This window comes from Numenius arquata, chromosome 9 (assembly GCF_964106895.1).
Source record: "Numenius arquata chromosome 9, bNumArq3.hap1.1, whole genome shotgun sequence".
NCBI lineage: Eukaryota > Metazoa > Chordata > Aves > Charadriiformes > Scolopacidae > Numenius > Numenius arquata.
This window is the reverse complement of record NC_133584.1, coordinates 52,021,798-52,041,494: the sequence shown is the minus strand read 5'-3', so window position 1 is coordinate 52,041,494 and position 19,697 is coordinate 52,021,798. Positions and strand designations below refer to the sequence as shown.

Genomic DNA, 19,697 nt, shown 5'->3' with positions numbered 1-19,697 from the left:
CTTTAGGAGGTCCCTGGCAAAACAGGAATGACTGCACAATAACTTAGAACCACGAAGCTCTAACGTGATTTTCCTCTTTGCGACTGGATCGACAATGATAAGAAGCTGCATAAATACGGGTAGTTTATGTTTAAGTGCCATGGCTCCATGTTGGCACATATGCATTTCATATTTTTCTTCATTCCATGGGACTTTTTTCTACATCTGTATTTTCAGACAGGAGATTTTGAACATCTGAATATGATAACATATATGGTAGTTTGTTTTGAGTGATAGGACTCTTATTCCTGGGCAGTATCACTATTGTACATCTTGATCTCTCAGTCTAAAGTTGGATTGATTTAAGCTGATCCAATGCCTCGAGTTTGGTCTTGTTCTGAATGAAGGGGATCACAGCACCAGATGATATGCCATGAAGCTCCATGTGTTTCTGTATCCTTCCCTGGTTCCCTGGCTATGCTTAAGGCTTCACATCCTGTAAATGTGATCCATCAGTCTATATTTACCAGTGGTGGTAATTGAAAATTAAATTTTTAAGTTTGGTGAGGGTTTTTAAATTATTAAGTTTATTTATTTCAGAGTTTTCTGAAGTGGGGGAAAAAAAAAAAAAGAGATACTTGAAACTTCTATCATTAAAACAAAGGACTTTCTTTCTTTTATGTTTCAGACACAGACATAAAGGAGCTAGAGGATGTTTTTGGACTTAATGGACAAGTAGAGCATAAGCTGAACTTCCTCAAAAAGAATGTATCAAAAGATATAAAGCTGGTACTGATTGCTCATTCTATTGGTTGCTACATCACACTGGAAATGATGAAGCGAGCATCAGAACTTCAGGTACATTAACCTTATAGAATGGGATATTAGCAAAGCAGTGCACATGCTCAGCCTATGGGTAATGCCATGTCTTTCCTGTGGAAGCCCTATTCTGCTATGCACAAACTTTCAATTAAAATGAAATAAGAACATTAATGACTAATCCTAATAACATATAATAAAGTAGTTTGATGTAAAATTAAGTTCTGAATCTGAATTTGGACCTTCAAATGCCCTTGTAATATAAATAATAATTGTGATGAATATATTTAGGACTTGCTTGTTGTCTTCTAATCTTTAAATAATTTATAAACAGATCACTAGATATTTGGCAATTACATTATGTTACTACACCAAAAATGAAGACTGGCTATGATTTTAATAGCAGTTTCTTATCTCAAGGCAAGCAGATTGCTGGCTATACATGGGAAAATGTATGGAAAAGAATAGTAATATAAATTGTGATGAGTACTACTATGAAGGGAGTTGTTTTAAAAGTTTAATACATATGCATGTATCGTTGCTCCTGCAACTCAGTCTTGATTTGTGTAACTCCAGAATGGGAGGTGTTTCTGCATGTTTTTGTCTATCTGAACGTTTGTCTTTGTCACTGTGAAGCAATAAGGCAGCTGAGTCAGGACCGTGTCCTTGCCGTGTCTCTGGAAATGGCAAACTCTTAGTGCTCAGTAATAACTCACTCTACTAGTGGATGATGAATGAAGAATATTGAAGTTTTATTCTTAAACATTTTCACTCTTGCTAAATCATTGCCGCTTCCTTTACATTATAAAATCTTCAGTGGAAGGAAGTGCAGTGTTAGCATAAAGTCTGTGTTTAATTTACGTATGAGTAGGTTCTTCTACTTCTTCATAACCATTTCCACTGCACATCTAACTTTTTTTTTTTCCTTTAAAGGAAACAGCAACTAAAAACATGAAACATGAGGTTAACCTGATATATTTCCACAGGCATATTTTACTTTGTGATTATAAACAAGGGCATTTTTTTTGAGAGAACTTTTATTACTGTTTTATCTTTTCAAGAGGGAGTGTTCTAGAAAATATCATATGCAGTAATTTGTCCAAAAATATCAAGTTTTCTTTGGTCAACATCTGTACAGTCTTTATCACACAAATGATTTTATCTGGTTTCAATTAAACTATGAATTGTTGAGTAATTTTTTTACACCTGGCTCACTGGATGCTGGCAGCTTGCTATTCATCAGCGTTTTGAAACGTAGGTATCTCTGGGACACTCTCAGGCTGCATGGTGCACTGTGTGCATGAAGTTAATATATGACAAGCTACATTTAAGATGCTTTTAACAATAGAAAATATTTGTGTAAGCCAGAGTGTTGTGCAACCTTTGTCCCTTTGCCAAAAATAAGTTAACTGTTAGGTTTTATAACATATGAAGTGTGATAATAAGAAACTTGTGTTTCCATCTCTCCCTTTATTTTTACTGGAATATTTGATTCCCACAAGATTTTGAGCACATATGTGTATTTTAGTAGCTAGATCATTTGATTTTATTTTTGTGTAGTTCTTATGTGATATTCTTTTATTGCATGAGTTTTGGTTTTGGTCTTAAATTCTCTGCTTTAAGAGCCTTTGATTGCTTACAGTTTATTATTCTGAGCTAGAGGTTAATGTGTTGTATTTATTGTTCAAATAATTCAGTAAACGTTTAGATTTGGAGTGTGTGTTTAGCAGATTTGATTTTTGTTACCCAATTTAAAGCCCTTTCATAATCTAACCAAATATAGACTCAATTGTCTCTCTCATACAATGATGAGGGAACCTGATGAACTTGAGATGGCATGGGTGAGAAGGAGAAAGTACTATCTCCTTATCTCTCCTTCTTGGGTGCTGTTCAGCTCTTGGTTTTGAATGCTGCTAATTTCTTAGTCCCCTGTGCTCTACAGGTTAATAGGGTACTTTGTTGTGGGTTGTTTTTTTCTTAAACTTCTGTGAAATAAGGCTTTCTTATTTCATTAAAAGAGAAATGCTAGAGGAATTGCCAGTTTACCCCAGGATAAATTCACTTTTGGACCCCATCCCTATTTTCCTGTCGACTCTCAGGGAGGCTTCTGTTAACTATTTCTTCAGGAGACCTCTTAACAGAAACTTAGTCTTAGGTTGATGCCTTTAACTAAGTCTAATTGGCAGAGAAGGGTTACTTCCATACTTGGGGCTACTGCGTGGATTTGAGTACTGGGCCAGCTGTGCAGTGACATTTTTGGACTAGTCCCTAGGAGACTTTTTGACCCAAAGCAGCCAACAACTCCTGGCATGGTTCTGGGCTTGGCAGAGGCCCAGGACCATTCCCAGTAGGTAGTCTGGATGCAGACATCCTGATTTTAGGCAAGGGGAAATTCAGCCATGCGGATACAGACCATCCTTTGCCATCCTGTTCCATGGCAGGACCAGGGAATGGATCCCGGCCGGTCTGTTGACTGGCACACGTGTAGCTGGGAACACTTCTCAGTTGTTGTGGTGGGCATCAAATCTTAAAAAGATTCACCTCTTTGTGGGAAGTGAAGCATCCAGAGTTTGCCAGACTGCTAAAAAATTAGACGCTGGGAAGGAGAAATGTTCATCGGCCTTACTCTGTGGAGATGGAAAAATGCAATAACGTACAGCTTACTTGATAATTGCTCTTAACCTCATAATCTTCTTCGCCCTTTGTTCAGCCAGCAGAACTGAAAAATGAAGCTGAGTGACAAAATGATTTTCTCAGTTGTTGGAGCTTGAGCCTGACTCATAAATACGCTACATCCTCCAGGCATTCTCTTTAAAAATACAAATCCTTACTTGGAGGATTTCCTTGTGCTTTGCTGGCAACGCTACTGAGTGTTTCTAAAACACTCCCTTTGATCATTAATTTTATCAAAAGATTGACACATTTCCTTGCTAATTCAATCTGTTGCAGCATTAGTCTTTCATTTGCAATGATGGTTTTGAAATGCCAGCACCTTGTGGTAATAAATTAACACCTATTAACGAGTGAAATTGTCATACAGTGTGAGTGTTGCTCTTCCTGTCAAACACATTGAGGAGGAAGAGTTTAAAACCTCTGAGTATGTATCAGTTTAAGCAAATAAAATTGCAGTAATATATACTTCAAAACCGTGCATTGCTGATATGTCTCAGTGGTGCCATAGAATATTGGGTATTGCTAGAACTTGCTTGATTTAATGAATAATAGCTAATAAAACTTAAGTTGGAATAGTTGTGTATAAAACAAGTTCTTAGCTTGGAAACCCTGTCACATCATTCCTGTGCACATGATGGTGTGCATCTGCCTTATCTTTTCTTCACTGTGCTCTCTTCTAAACAGAAATCTTTTGGTCTGTAATTTCTTTCAACAAATGTGATGAGCGTAACAAAATAACCTAGTTCGCATTTAATAATTCCACACATTTATACAGTAGAATAACCATATTTTCATATTTTTTTCTTCTGTCTGTATACGAATTGCATTCCGGTCTTTCACTTGACGAGCTACAACTTGTTCAGGATCTGGTACTATATGTAGCTTAGAAGGTGTCTGCAATGTGTCTTGTTCTTCAGAAATCGGTACTGACTTTGACCCATCAGGAGGCTCTCCCCTATACAAGCTCTATTGAGTTAAGCAAACATTTCTTCATTACTGACCGTTTTAAATTATTTTATGGTGTATAAAATGTTGGTGCTATTCATACCCTTTTATACATAAATTAAACATGCCTAACAGGAGGAACCAGGCATTTTTTGTTAACTTTTTGAGTTACCGAAATTGGTTATATATCCCTGCTGTTGGTTTTCTGACTGTTTAGCCCATTTCTAAGCCTAAGTTTCTAAGTTTCTCTCACCTGTTACTAGTCACAGGGATCGAATGACCTCAATGGGAAGCATTTTGTTGGAGCTTTTTGAATATAGTTATTTTGGATGATGCTCCTATATATGTGCATGGTAGCTGTATTTCTTTCTTCTTTTTTTTAAATTTTTTAAAAATATTTAGTTAAAAAAGCAAAAAAGTTTTCACTTACAAACAATATTGTTGTTACTTCTGATGTTAGAAAAAGCCAGAAACACATTTTATCATTCTTTTTTAAATTTAGCTGATAATAGACTATTCTTCTTTTCGGCCACTCCAAAGTTTCTGTTGTTGCCTTGTTAGTAGTGAGGGGTTTTATTACCCTCGGGGCTCCCCTCAATCACACACATCTTTGGCGTGACATATGTAGTCCTCATTTTGTGGTTTCATACTTGAACCAAAAGGCCATGCTCCATCTGTTGTGAACAGCTTGCTTGGAAACACGGATGGCCTGCAGGTACACAACAGAATGACAGATGTCATGACTCTGTTAGCTTTTTGTTCCCCTGTTGTCTAGAAAACTGCTTCTTCCTGATTACCTGCAGCCCTTTGCAACGCATCTTAGTGGGACAAGACATCTCTGCACATGGCCCTTCTGACAAAGACATTGATTGGGATTTGAACTTTTGAAAACGCTCTTTTCTTTGCCATCTCTTGGCCAGGGAGTTGTTTATTTTCAACATGTGTGAGAAATTACCTGTATGTATAGAAGTAGTTTGTTTTAAAAGAAGCTTTACCAAAACAGTAAAAATGGCAATAGATGGTTTGCGTTGCAGTGCCTCTTTTCAACATAAAATGCAATAAATAATTATTCATTTACAGAAGAATAACAATGTGTGAATGTCTATCCATAGATAATATTTTGTAGTAAGACAGAATATGAAATTTAAAGCAAATTAGCTATTCCTGGGTAAGTCACGTAAAACATTTTGATCCTAACCCAGATGTCTTTTTCTGATATAGCTTAATCTGTTTTCAAAATAGCTTAAGATAATGGTTTTGAATGTATTCTAAATTCATTCTGGACAAGAGTGTTCACACATGAAGTTACTCGGGAATATTTCTGTGTTTAGATATTCTTTATTCAGGCTTTAATTTATCAAGGTCATCATCAATTCTGTAAGTTATAAAAGCTTTTCCAAAGTTTGCTGGCAGAGTTAATCCTCTTTTTGAAATACAGTTTCCTGCAGACAGAAGCTTCAAGTAGGTGTGATGAGAATAGTTACTTATGGGGAGGGAGGAAGAGGTGTGTAAGCTGTTTCATAACGGCTTAAAATCTCTCACTTGGACAGATATTAGATTCTCTCACTGCTGCCTTTCTGCATCAAATCAAGTTGATTCTTTTATCTCTGGTAAACACTTAGTTCCTTTCTGTTGAAGTACTTGGAAAGCTCCCCCAAACTTCAGTGAAAGTAGAATTAGGCCATAAGAGAGAGAAACATGTCAGAATTCCCCTGCTCAGTGATTTATTGTGATACAGAATTCAACGCAGTGACCCTTCACAGTAATAATTTGCTTTCAGTTGTGTTGAAAGCTTGATTATGAATTTGAGAAGCGCTTCCATAATGTTAGGAAAGATGTTTTTAAATACAGGTATTTCTGCAAGCAAGCAAAATTCTTTAATATAGAATTACTGGAAACCCACAGGGACAGGATTAAAAGAGCGAGTTTTTTTAATGATACAGGAAGTGCTAAGCATGTCTGACCTTTGAGATAATAGGGGAATCTTTTCAGCAGCACGAATGAGTGAGGGAAAGACTCTATGAAGACAGTGACATTTGTTCAGTTCCTGTTTTGCTGTTATTGGAACCTGTATATGAAATCCAAGACAGGTGGTGTCATCACTACAGAAAACATCTTCTGAAAGGACACTAATTTTGCAGGTTCTGACTTCTTAGAAGTTATACTGCATTTTGGAAACAGAAAGAAAATGAAGAGTAGCATATAATATATATATATAATATAATATAATATAATATAATATAATATAATATAATATAATATAATATATAATAGCATCTAATTCAAAGGTTGATTATCTAAGTTATGTCACAATACTTGTAGCAAAATCAGTTTAAATAGCTGTTGTCTGGGTAAATTAACTTCTGATGATTTCACTGGCGATTATGAAGTTTAAAGTATGCTTAGTGAAGAAATATATTTTTTACTACCTTGCATGCTCTCTTACAAAAGTAAGCTTGTCCCATGTCTTTTGAAGAGTACAGTGAGACTGCATAAAATAGCAAAATAGCCAGAAGATTTCTGAAGAGAGGCAATGTCTTCCCTCATGTAGAGGATTAATCTTTGTGTGTGTGTGCGCCAGGGTGCAGTGTAACCAACAGCACAGCAGAGGTGTGAAGAAATGTCCCTGGTCTGTGCAGCCTTGTTTTCATTTGTCCTTGCTGAGAACTGTTTCTCTTGGTTCCTTAATGGATTGCAGTGATGGGTGGAATATGGATATGTAGTTTTGTCTAGCAGTAGGGATCGTGAGCTGGAGAAACACTGTTTTTATATGCATTTCATGTTACTTGCAAGCTTAAATGATAAAGTGCAAAAAAAAGCCCCATAAAAATTAAAATGAGTGAAAGACTTACGGTAACACAAACCCAATGACAACATTTGCAAAATTATTATGCAGGAGAAAAATAGATGGCTATACTTAGCAGATCTCACAAGGGAATGGGTACACATTTGAAATAAATGTGTATCTTGTGAAGAGAACTGTGAATTTCTAGACCATGATATAAAACTAAACTGAGTGCGATGTATTTTTCTTCTCTTTTGGTCCATCCGTTCCGGATAAATGAGCTACATATTAAAAAACCAAGTAAACGGCATTGGGCAGGTAAACACCCACCTTCATCCCTCTTTAAGTATTAAGGGAGCAAAAAAAGACAGACTCTGTAACAGAGTTTTGCACAGATTTAATCATGAGTCTAAGCTCAGCTGCCTTCAGTGAGACGTGTTAATTTAACTTTATGGGTGTTTTGAGTTGGTCACTAAATTGGATTATTTCTATAATAATTTTTTTTTCTATCAGTTCTTGATAGATAGCGAGCCTTTGAGAGCATATACAAGGAAGCACAGGTGGTCTGAGCCAGTAATTAGACTAAAATTTGCTTTAGTTGATGTTTTACACATTACAGAGTCTGCCTAATCCACCTTGCAACAGATGACAAAGTTCTGACGGGTATATTTTCTCGGTGACGCCTCAGGCCGTATCAGTAAATCTACTGGAACAGCCAGGAGAGCGAGCAGTACGAACTTGGCGCATACGCAAACGTTATGCAGCTCTCTTATTTGGAAAAAGCAAGAAGTAACACAGATGATTTATTAAACCTGACCAAAGAAAATAAATAAGATACCGTATCTTTGAAGCATCAAGGAAGTTTCTACAAAGATTTGGGGAGAGATTTAAAAAAAAGAAAAATGGAAACAACCCTCATATGAAAACCTAAGACAAACATAAAACCTTCTCTCTGTGGGGTGGGAGGCAGCAAAGCAAAGAGCAATAGTGGGTGAGTTCATGGCAAACAAAGATTTGTTAGGGAGATACTGACTTCTGACTAAACCACTCGTAAAAAGCCACCGGTCTGAATTGAAAACTCAACACAGTTTTCAGAACTTCAGTGAAAGGCTGATAACTGTGGAATGGGGTTGAGAGTGTCGGCTCACCCAAGAGACCACTAGCAACCAGTATTTTCACTGGCTTGATGACAGATTCTAATCCTAACGGTCCCAGTCATATTCTTTTCTACCTCTCCCCGCCAAAAAAAAGCTTTAAAAAATGTAAACTGTAAGAAAAAACGATCAACACGCAGACAGGTTTTTTTTGTGTAACCCGCACTGGATGCTACCTTTGTGAATAGGAACAGACACTGTCTAGATTGCCATGGGCTGCGTAGGTCTGCCTGATGTTACTCTTCCCTTCACAGACAAACCACCCACCTTGTAATACCCAGGACAAAAGAACGTGAAATAGCTCAACGATACAAAAAATTGTAGGAAAGTTAAAATAACATGAGAAATAAACTGTTGAAGGTGATGCATCTTTATATGTAAAAATGCTTAAGCGCAAATTAAATAAAGAGTCAAATTTTTGTCTTTTGCTTTCACCAGGGAGAGGTGTGCATCTTTCTCCACATTAAGAATATAATTTTTTATCACAGAAAATAGATTTGAAACCAAAGTGGCATGAGCTATCAATTATCAGCAAATAACTAAACCCATCAGGAACTGAAATGTGATCAACAACTTGAGAATAGTCTTCAGTCATGCTGTGAAGATACCTGACTGTTACTGCTTTGTGTCTCTCTGGTTTTCTGTTTTCTACTTCTTTGTCTTAAGCAGATAAATTAGCTTTTAGTCATATGCTGTGTAGTCTATTACACATGGTGCCATCTTTTGACTCCTATGTTGATCAAATACGTTGTGGTCAACAGTGTATAACTGCCTGCTAGATAACACTCCAATTTCCTCTAAAATGAGATAACAAGATTTATGTTTTAAAGTTGTTCCCTCCACAAAAGGAGCAAGAGAGATAGAAAAATTAGAGATTTCCAGAGGGCTCTACGTTATATATCAGTCCTGTCTGCAATCCAGACTTACTCGTGCTTGTAACTGTAGAAGTAGCAAGCAAGAAACAATGAAAGGTGTGAGTCAAGTTACCAGCATATGATGATGAAATTCTGGATTTTTTTGGCAACGCAAAGCTTTAGGATCAGGAAGGTGGAGAATTTTCGAAGTTTCATTTCGGGAAGCATTGCCTCTTGAACTATGCCTCTTTTCAAGATCATCTTTGTGGTTAAGATCTTAAACTTGTAACCCAAAACCTAGGGTACACCAAGGAAGCATGAATGGAAGGTTTGGCTTAGGCTTGTTGTCCTTGTCAGCCTACTTGGCCAAAGCTCATGCCTGATTATCTCATCCAAAGAAAGCTTTTTGAAATTAACCTTGACTTGAATTGCTTTGTTTTATTCTGCTCACGTGTTGCTGTTATGTTGTGTTAGTACGCTGTGGCTCAGCTCGTGTTAGGCACAGGGAACCTGCAGTTCATCATATTGTCAGCACCCGAAAGGGGTATCTGAGTTGTGGGTATGCCTGGCTGGGTTCAATATCTGACCAAATAGCAGCAGTGTAGAAACTCAGTTTAGAAAACAAAAAGCTTAAAGATTGCAATATGACAGTCTTGAGAATAGAAAAAAATATATATGCTAATATATGCTAAATTAAACAAAACTTATTTTTAAGTCCACTCTTTTTTATCTACCAAATATAGAAATATAGACCAAAGACTATACACTGTCAGTTTGTCTTATCATTTGATTCCTAAATGTCTCTCCTGAAAACAGAAATAAAGATACCGGAGAGATAATGTACAGAAAGTATTAAAGCTCTGCTTTGCCTTCTAGAAAAGACTTTTGAAAAATATATATATATAGTTCATTCTTAATACTGCCTTATATGTATTTTGAAAACAAATATTGCATTTCTGAGCAGTGCTGCCCTGTGCATACATAGCGTGCCTTGTGTGGGTTTTGAAGTGGGTGAAGCAGGTAGATATCACCTGCTCAGTCCTAGAACTCTATAGGAAATACTAAATTACATGTAGATCAATACTATTCTGAGTCAGGAAAACTTACAGTCCAGAAATGTTGAAAATCAGATGAGACTAGTAAATAGTAGAGTGATAATTAAAAGCACAAGTGTGAATTTAATTAAAATTGATGTCTGGTGCAATTAAAAGATGGGCTTGACAAAATCATCAGCAGTATATCCATCAGAATGTAATTACCTAGCATATAAGCTTCTTTTTTTAACGTTAATCACATTTTTAAGAGTGAGGATTCAGAGTCAATAGTAACATTGCCTTAAGATTAGCTTGTTTAGCTCATAAGCCTGTGATAAGGAGGCCTGAGGAAAAAGGGGGAAAATGAATTCCCAAGACTTTCTGAGGAGAATCATGTTTTGTTCATAGTGTTCACTGAAACTCCAACTTCTCGCACCTTCTTTGACGTATTGGGTTTACTGCTCAGTTGAATATAGAAACAATGTGAAAGTCAAGATTGTGGTCTGTGATGATTGAAAGTAGGAAAATATAAAACAATAATTTTGATTTCAAGACATGATTTTTTTTTAAATGATGTGTTTATGTAGCTATTAATGAAACATCTGATTTATTTTCAGATGTATGTAGTCAGAATTCAAATAAACCTGTAAAAATTATTTTTTCCAGGAAGTTAAAAGACATTAAAGTAGCCAAATGTACAAACAGAAAAGGAAGGAAAATAAACTGGAAAATGGAATCTGTGATCATTCATCAAGAATCCAAAGTAAAACATGAGAATGTAGAGGAAATGAAGGACTAAAAATAAAAAGATGGCTAGAATGGTAAATGGCAGAATAACAGGATTTATTAAGTACTGTGGATTTTTACAGATTTGTTCATAAAATCTTGTTATTTTGAATCTTGAAAAATTTGGATTCATATTGTAATAACTAAGTGAAATGATTCTATAAAAGTGAGGGAATCATAAACATATAACAAGAAGTGAATTTCAAAAACAATTAGGATTTATAGCACATGTTTTCAAAAGAGCTCAACACCCTTTTGAAAGCCAAATTTCCCAAAGAACTTTTTATGCTGGGTGGTGACATCTGAAATTCTGCCTGCAGATGCGTGTGCCTAACACTTGAAAATCAGAAACCTGCTCTTTAGAGTTGGACCAAACAGTCAAAATTCAGTATAAAGTTATGTTACACATAGCTTAACTATTGCAATTAATATGCTTTATAGAAGACAATAGAGCCAGAAGTCAGCAGTTTTCGTGCTAATTTAAAATTGAGTAGACAAAAGGGGAAAGCATTCAATTAGGACATTAAAGAATCGATCATGAGAGGACCATGTGAAGGGACGCTGTGGAATTTTTGAACATAGACTTCGCAAACACGTAGTTAAACTTTGAGCGTGGCTATGACTCTAGTAACCAATATCTGTTGGAGAAGCTCTATGTTAAAATGTAATTTCGCTGGCCATCCTGAGCCCTCAACAAAGAAGTTGAACTGCTTCATAGCTCTTGCCTTTCATTGCATGTGATGCTGTTACTCAAGCAACAAGGAAGGACCTGGCTTGGATCTTCTTGTTCAAAGAGGTTGCTTAGAATGGACAGTTTTGTAATTAAAAATATTTCCTACTCTGCCATACTGTTAATTTGTTCATTTCCCACGGTCTACAGTGAAGTCTAAGGATGCTTATTTTAGAGGCTAGAGGGGAAAATGTGTTTCTCTCATTAGCTTCTCTACTGAGAATGGTGTGTCCTGTTTGAAAGTTTGCCACAGGAGGGAAAGGAATAGGAAAGAGATATAAACTTTATACAAAACAGTTAGAAGATCTCTGAGCTTAGATTGTACATTCACTGCATTTAGGGAATTTCTAGTACACTATTGAATTAAGTTTAGATAAATAGATATACTTTTATATATACTTATAGTATATATACTTTATAATATACTTTATATATAATTAGATAAATGGAGATACTTTTTTTTCTGTCTTTTTAGTATTTCTTTGACTACTGATAATTTTGGGGGAATTTTTGCCAATGCCATGATGCATCTTTTCAGACACCCGAGGATGTGTTGAGTGACTGTACACCTATGTTTAGAGAACTAAATCAAGCCCTGGATTTCTTCTTAAGAATCAACCCTTGTGCTCTGATGACTGTGATTATCTTCAAAATTTAATGCAATAGAAGTCAACTTCCTTTTCCATTTATTTCAATGTATAAATATTCAAAATGCTTGATTTCTATTGTTTGGATACAAATCTACTTAACTGTGAGATTTTGGGAGAAAAATCATTGGAGTTTGCCCTTTCATGTGGGATTCAGTGTTAAGCATACATTAAATGGAAGTCCAGGAACCACAAACGTATATAATAAACTTGTTACCTTTGGAGTCCTATAAGAAAGTTCAATTAAAGTTAATGAAAATATGCTTCTAATAACTTTTTTACATTTCTAGTCACTGGAAAAATTGTAAGAACTTTCCACTTCATTTCAAATTCCACAATGAAGCATAACTCTGTATAAGGAGTAGAATTCACGGAGTCCCAATTGTTCTTGAAAACATTACATTTCTGCTGCTCTATTTTAAAACAGCAGTATGACTACTGTAAGTGTATTTTACTGAAATGAAAGGTACAAACCCCAGATCTCAATAAATATAATTTGAATTGTGACCTCTAATGGCAGCTGGCAGAGTTCATACTTTTTATCTGGCATTGGCAATTGAAAGGTATTCTCCAAATTCTTGTTCGCAGTTGCACTAAACCCCTTCCTGTTTGATGACCAGTTTTATTTCCATGATAAATTAAATATGATAATTTTGCTCTTTTAGCAGATTCCTGCCGATATTCCATTTGTCATAATAATTAAGGCTAGGAGCAGTCTGTAGTATTGTGAAGGAAGGAATTTTTTGTTTTTCCCTTATTGTTTAAAATTCTTAAAGCTATGGGAAAGTCAATGCAAGGATGGAAAATCGTGCTGACTGAGAGAATTCCACACTCCCCTTCTCTCTGTTTTTGTCTTCTTCTGATACCCTGACAAGATTTTGGGATACAAGTTCTATCTTGAACCTCAAATATTCCTTGTTTCTTTTCTTCCTTTGACATTATACAAAATTTGGCTTTGTGTTCCGTTTCTTCTCAGTCTGTACTTCCTGGCTCACTCATCCTTCTGGTCTTCACTGATATCACAAGTCAGGACTTCTGCTCTTCTTCTGCCAGAGTACATTATTAAATAAGCCACTTAAAATGATTAAAATGGTAATGGACTGAACTCCTTCTAACATCAAAGGTCAGCTCAGCTTTCGTTATCTGTCTGCTAACCCTTCTAGCCGAGGCTTGGGTTGACTGGATACCTTTTTGAGGGCTGACTTCAGCGAGTTGTGAAATATACCCTTTCCAAATGTCTTAAGCATTGCATTTAAAAATGGAAGTCCAAGGATCTCGAGGCACTGATGGAAAATCATGGGCTTCCTTTTTCATCATCAAAATGAGATTATAATTGTAAGGCTGGTTTTTTATTCACACTGTTCAGCCACTTTTCCTTAAGCTGAATGGATTGTCATTGAGATTTATTGGTAGGTATGGCCGTACATTGATGACTCTGAAAGCAGTTGGTTCAAGACACCAAAAAATCTGATTCTTAATACTTTCTTTTTTGTTGAGCCATCTCTCTACTTTAAGGGCATATTACTGGGTCACCGTAAGTGGTAGGTGTCCTAGATCATGTCTACAAGGATCACATTTACCGGTCCGTGCACCATAAGGGTACCTGCAGATGCAACGTGGTGATCTCATGGGAGTGCTACTCTGAAAAAAAAAATTCCACCCTGTACTTCCAAAATGAAAATGGAAAGAATTTCTCCTGGAAAGTGGCAGCTGCGTTCTGACATTCATGTAATGGGAGCAACTGAAAGCTTTATGGCGTGTAACTGTGACACTGCATTCCAACATAAGCTTCTCCCTGCCCTTCTTCCAACCAATAAACTATTCTTCCTCTCTTTTCACTCTCACCCCTCCTAATCTTCTTCTGTTTATATGCTTTAATCATAATAGCAACAAATCCATCCCTGCCGGTATTATCACACTGTTGCAAATTTTGGCCGTCTCCTTTGGCACTTACCTTGTAGATGGAATGATATTGCCCACTTTGATGGGGCTTAATTCTCTATGTAAAATACTGCTCTGTCAATGAATATTTTCTCTATTAAACTATTTTCAGTCCAACAATAAGATACAGATTTTTGGGAGAACAGTTTTCTCATTATTACCTTAACCCATAAAAAGGTTTTTTCTTTTTCTTTTTTTTTTTTTTTCCAAACATTTTGGGCAAGTCTTCAGTTACCCAAATATTTGTAGTACAGAGTAATTTGCATTTCAGCCCTGTGAGACTTGTAAATGTAATGAACAGTCTGTGTGTTTAATATTTTTTATATTTTTAATAATTCGCAAATAGTTGAGTATGTAGACCTGACCTGTTGAGAAATAGTTTGCCGTGTCTGTAGAGAACAGTTCTGAGTTCTAGTCTTTTGTATGTTTAGCAGAATTCTGGCCTGCGTCTGGAAAAATTCTAGGAGTACTTCTTACTGGAAAATATTTCAAGTAATATGAAACAAGAGATAATGTTTTGCTGTGCTGTGACCCACTTGTAAGGTGAGGTATGGATGGTCCCTCTCCTGTTGCCGTTAAACAGGTTTCAACATTGGAGGTCAGGTATTATGGAAGATACTGACAACCTTTTGAAAGGTGTGACTGAAAGTGTATTGATTTCAAAGGGAATTGTCAATGGTCTCAATTTACTTCTCAATCCAAGAGGTTATTTTGTAACTACCATGCTAAGTGTTCTGTGGCAGCCATGGTCTTCATCTCTCTGTCCAAGCATAGTAAGAGAATCTTGGTCTCTAGAACTGGGAATATTGTGTTTGGGTGAGACATATAAATGTAAAGTGTCATATATAATAACTGAAGAATAAATCCTTTTATCAGGATGTATTCATGGGGAAGGATTAGGGCCCATTACATTGATGGAAATTTTGCCACTAGTTTCTACGGGAGCAAGATCACGCACCCAGCCATACAGTAGGTGGAACCACAGAGGACCAGAAGCATTCAGTAGGATATCAGACATGCTGCGGTCTGTATAGGCAATCCAGGAGTCTCCTGGAGTGCACTGAGGATAACTTCTTAAGCCAGGTAATAGACAGCCCTACCAGAGGGGGTGGCCCTGATGGTCACCAACACAATCAGTGACGTCAAAATTAGAGGCAGCCGGGGCTGCGGTGATCATGCACTGGTGGAGTTCGCAATCAGGCAATGGGTAAAGTCGGGACCCTGGATTTTAGGAAAGCAAACTTCCAGCTGTTCAAGGAGTTAGTCAGTAAGAACCCCTGGGAAACTGCCCTCAGGGACCAGGGAGCAAAACAGAGCTGGCAGATCTTTGAGGATGCTTTCCTTAGAGCGCAAGAGCTCTCTATCCCCAGATGGAAGAAATGAGGAATGGAGGACGAGAGACTGGTATGGCTGAGTCAAGACCTGCTGATCAAACTAAAGGGCAAGAAAGAGATGCACAGGCAGTGGGAGCAGGGACAGGTATCCTGGGAAGAGTATGGGGATGCTGCCTGATTGTGTAGGGACGGGGTCAGGAAGGCCAAGGTGCAGCTGGAGCTGAAGTTGGCAAGGAACATAAAGAATGTGAAGGGCTTCTACAGGTATGTCAGCCAGAAAAGGAAGGTCAAAGACAGTGTACCCTACCTGATGAGCAAGACTGGTAAACTGGTAACGATGGATGAGGAGAAGGCTGAGGTCCTCAACAACTTTTTTGCATCAGTCTTCACTAACAGTCTCTCTTCCCACACCTCTCGAGTGGATGGACTGTAAGACAGTGACTGAGGGAGCAGAGTTCCTTCACCTGTAAGAGAAGATCAGTTTTGTGACCACCTGAGGAACTTAAACATGCAGAAGTCTGTGGGGCTTGACGAATCCCCCAGAGTCCTGAGTGATTTGGCTAATGTCGTTACCAAGCCACTCTCCATGATATTTGAAAAGTGATGGCACTCTGTGCCCAGAGAGGTAGTAGATGCCCCATCCCTGGAAACATTTAAGGTCAGGTTGGACGGCGCTCTGAGCAACCAGATCTAGTTGAAGATGTCCCTGCTCATTGCAGGGGGGTTGGACTAGATGACCTTTAGAGGTCCCTTCCAACCCAAACTGTTCTATGAATCTATGATTAGGGCTCTACCTTTTTGGTTGCTCTGCTTGACCACTGTTGGCAAAGGTAGTGTCTTACTTTTAGCAGCTGAAGTTAGATTTCCATGGCTCTCACTGTCTTGCTACTGGAAGATAACTACTGAGATATTTTCACCCCATTTTAGTTCTTCTGTACTTAAACTCTGCAGAGCAAGTTTTACTATACTCCTAATAATATTGCGCAAAGTTAATACTGTAGAAGCCTAATTGTGATTCACATTTTTAAAAGGACTTCATATGGCTGGTCCAATGAGTTTGGATGCAGGATTCCAACATATAATGCTCAGAATTGAATTTATGCTAAGTCAGTGGAAAGTGGCCTAGAAAGTAGACATAAATTTAGTCACACCTCACCTTGGTGCAAATGACACTCAGGACTACATACCTAAGGACGTAATCATTGTACCTGGCTCTGTATCCATCATTACACTAAAAACTACAGTTTGAAATACAAATACATTTAAAAAAATGCTGGTCCTTAAATTTTGTTTCCATCCAAGTGGAACAGCCAGGAAGCACTGGAGGCTTGGGGCGTTAAAGATGTACTTCAAATAAAATTGGATAATGTATGTTAAATAAAGAAGGTGCCAGGACATGGAAAAACCTTGTGATCACCATAGAGCATTTTAAACAGATGAGAATATTGCCTGCTATTTATATCATCAGGTAGAATATGAAAGAAAATAGTAAAAAAATAAACCCAAGTGTTCATTCATGGTATGGAACAGGTACATTAACTTTTATTTTCAAGGCATCCTATTAATTGCTTTTTCTGCTAGCTAAATTATTCTCTTTTTACCACATAGAGTAGTAGCAAAGCCATGCTAGATACACAGCTGAGTTAAGGAGATTCTTGGCTGCTGACAAAAATTGGTCATAGTTCTGTTGGTGTACACAAGGGAGTCCTGACATTTTCCATCATCTGAGAAGTTTGAGTTTTTCTGTTTTCCTGTCATTGAATAGCATCAGCTAAAAGTTAACATCTACTTGTATCTTAAACTATTCCTGTCTTCTTTTTCCAGGACAGTCTGTACAAGTACAGCACAGGTTAGCTGCCTACGAGGTGCTTCAGTATGATTATTTTGCTTCTGTGTTTCATTAGTAAGGCTGTTTCATTAGTAATGGCTATTTGTAGCTCCTCTCTGTTCTACAGCTAAAAGAATGCATTTAACTAACTTGTCCCAGAAATGGTGACGTACCTCAGGCAAAGGATATACCAGGGACAGAGTATGAAAGCAGGACATGCTCCTTAAGTTATTTTTAATAATATTTCTCTGATTAAGTCATGAAAAGTGAGGAAAAGATTTGGCATTGTGAATGAGCCTGTGGAGTGGGGAAAGATAAAAATTCAGCTTGTTGTGATCCGTTGTATTACATTTGTAGTACCTTCAAAAGGAAGGTACAAGAAAACTGATGGTTAGGAAGTTATGAACCAGTACACACATAACAGAAGTTTCCTCTTGAATTTCATTAACTGTTGCTTGCCTCACATATATTTATGTGCCATTTACAAAGAGTGACTTTGTCTAATATCACCGAGGACATCATTGTCCATACAACTATATAATTTTCCCTTTAAAAAAAAATAAAATCTTAATATGACCTTATATTTTACAAGTTAATACCACAGTAGAATACTGTGAAGTTGTGAAGATTATATGCAACTTCACAAGATGAGCATCGTTGTGTCCTGTATCTTTGGTTGCCCTGTATCTTGAAGGAAGTTAATGCTGTTGAAATGTTCAGAAACAATGCATTTCTGAGCTTTTCAGAAAGATTTATATATATGTTGTTTCTTAGAGTAACCTTCTGTGGAATGTATAAGGAAATATATATGTATGTATACTGTTTCCTGAAGAGCTGATATAGGTGATACTTTGTATGTCCAATTTAGAAATAGCAAAAAACATTGGATATATCGTTGTTTGAATTTGTGTTACCCTGAATCCAGCCTGTTGTAGTCTCCAAACATCTCTCTTTTGTAATTCAAAGCGATGGAGACATATCTAAGTTGACCAGCTCCCTTAAGGTCAGTAATAGTCGTGCAGTTTTATGGAGTGAGAGGGGGTCTGCACGGGTTGTATCTGTGGTCACAGAGAAACGAGAGTGATATCTCTCACACGTTTTGATAATTCTCATTTTACCTGTTTTGTTCAAATCCAGAATAGGGATTGGGTTGGATTGAATTGGATTGGATTGGACTGAATTAAATATCCCAATGTATTAGACTACGCTATCAGTAATTTTAACTATAAAAACATGAAGTTAAGTATGAACAAAGGAGAATATATCAGATGCCAAGAGGCAGAGACATCCCTGACGTCAAAGATAAACGGAAAACACCACTCGAACAGGAAACAGCCCTTGTCACACAGCCAACCTGAGCTTAGGATGTGATGCAACACAATATTAAGGCAATATTGTTTTGTAAAAAGTATGTTATGAATTTCTAGTTGCTTTGCTTTGCAGATCTCTAGAGGAGACATTGATTTGAGCTCGGCTACCCCTTCTCCCCTGCCTCAGCTCTTGCTGACTGTGCTGTAGTTTGACCTTTGAGTGACAGTCTGGCCAAGGAACAAGAGTGAGGAGGTTGAGAAGACAACCGTGTCAGCAGAGCACTTTAAGGAGGCAGCCTCGCCTGCTGTACACATATTGTAAGAATTAAAGGAGAGGGACTTAAAATGTTATCTTCATATTCTCTGTACTTACTGTTTCTTATACATCTCATGAGTCATATTTGCACAGATGCAGTTTAAGAAAAGCCTGCTTTTCTCGCTGAATGTGTGGAGTGACAAAGTATACAGTAAAGGGCTAAGGATCTCCATCCGTGCTCTTGTGAAGGTGAATGACATATGTCACCATGGAGAGAACTCACACCTATTTTAGTTCAGCATAATATGGCTTATAGGACAGAAAAGCTTAAGTACTGTCATACAATCATAGAATCATAGAATTGTCTAGGTTGGAAGGGACCGTTCAGATCTTCTAGTCCAACCATCAACATAACACTGACAAAAACCATCACTAAACCATATCACTAAGCACTACATCTACTTGTCTGTTGCATCTATTAATGTCCCTTGTCCCACCCAAAATATTCCAACTTTAACCATTCTATGATTCTATGATTATTTTGCATCCTTTGCATTTATAGCCCTTAAAAGTTTGTGGAGTTACAGTTCTCCACTCCATTGGCTTTTTGCTCCCACTTTGC

The 19,697-nt window shown here is 37.2% G+C and overlaps 1 protein-coding gene across 2 annotated transcripts in view; it reads left to right on the top strand.

Annotated features, from left to right (window-relative positions):
• Positions 1 to 19,697, top strand: part of LDAH (lipid droplet associated hydrolase) — a 118,410-nt gene that overhangs the window by 50,955 nt on the left and 47,758 nt on the right. For both annotated transcript variants that reach the window (XM_074153540.1, XM_074153541.1), the window contains one exon: positions 668 to 837. In XM_074153540.1, coding sequence (XP_074009641.1) covers positions 668 to 837 — 170 coding nt within the window. The remainder of the gene's footprint in view (positions 1 to 667; positions 838 to 19,697) is intronic.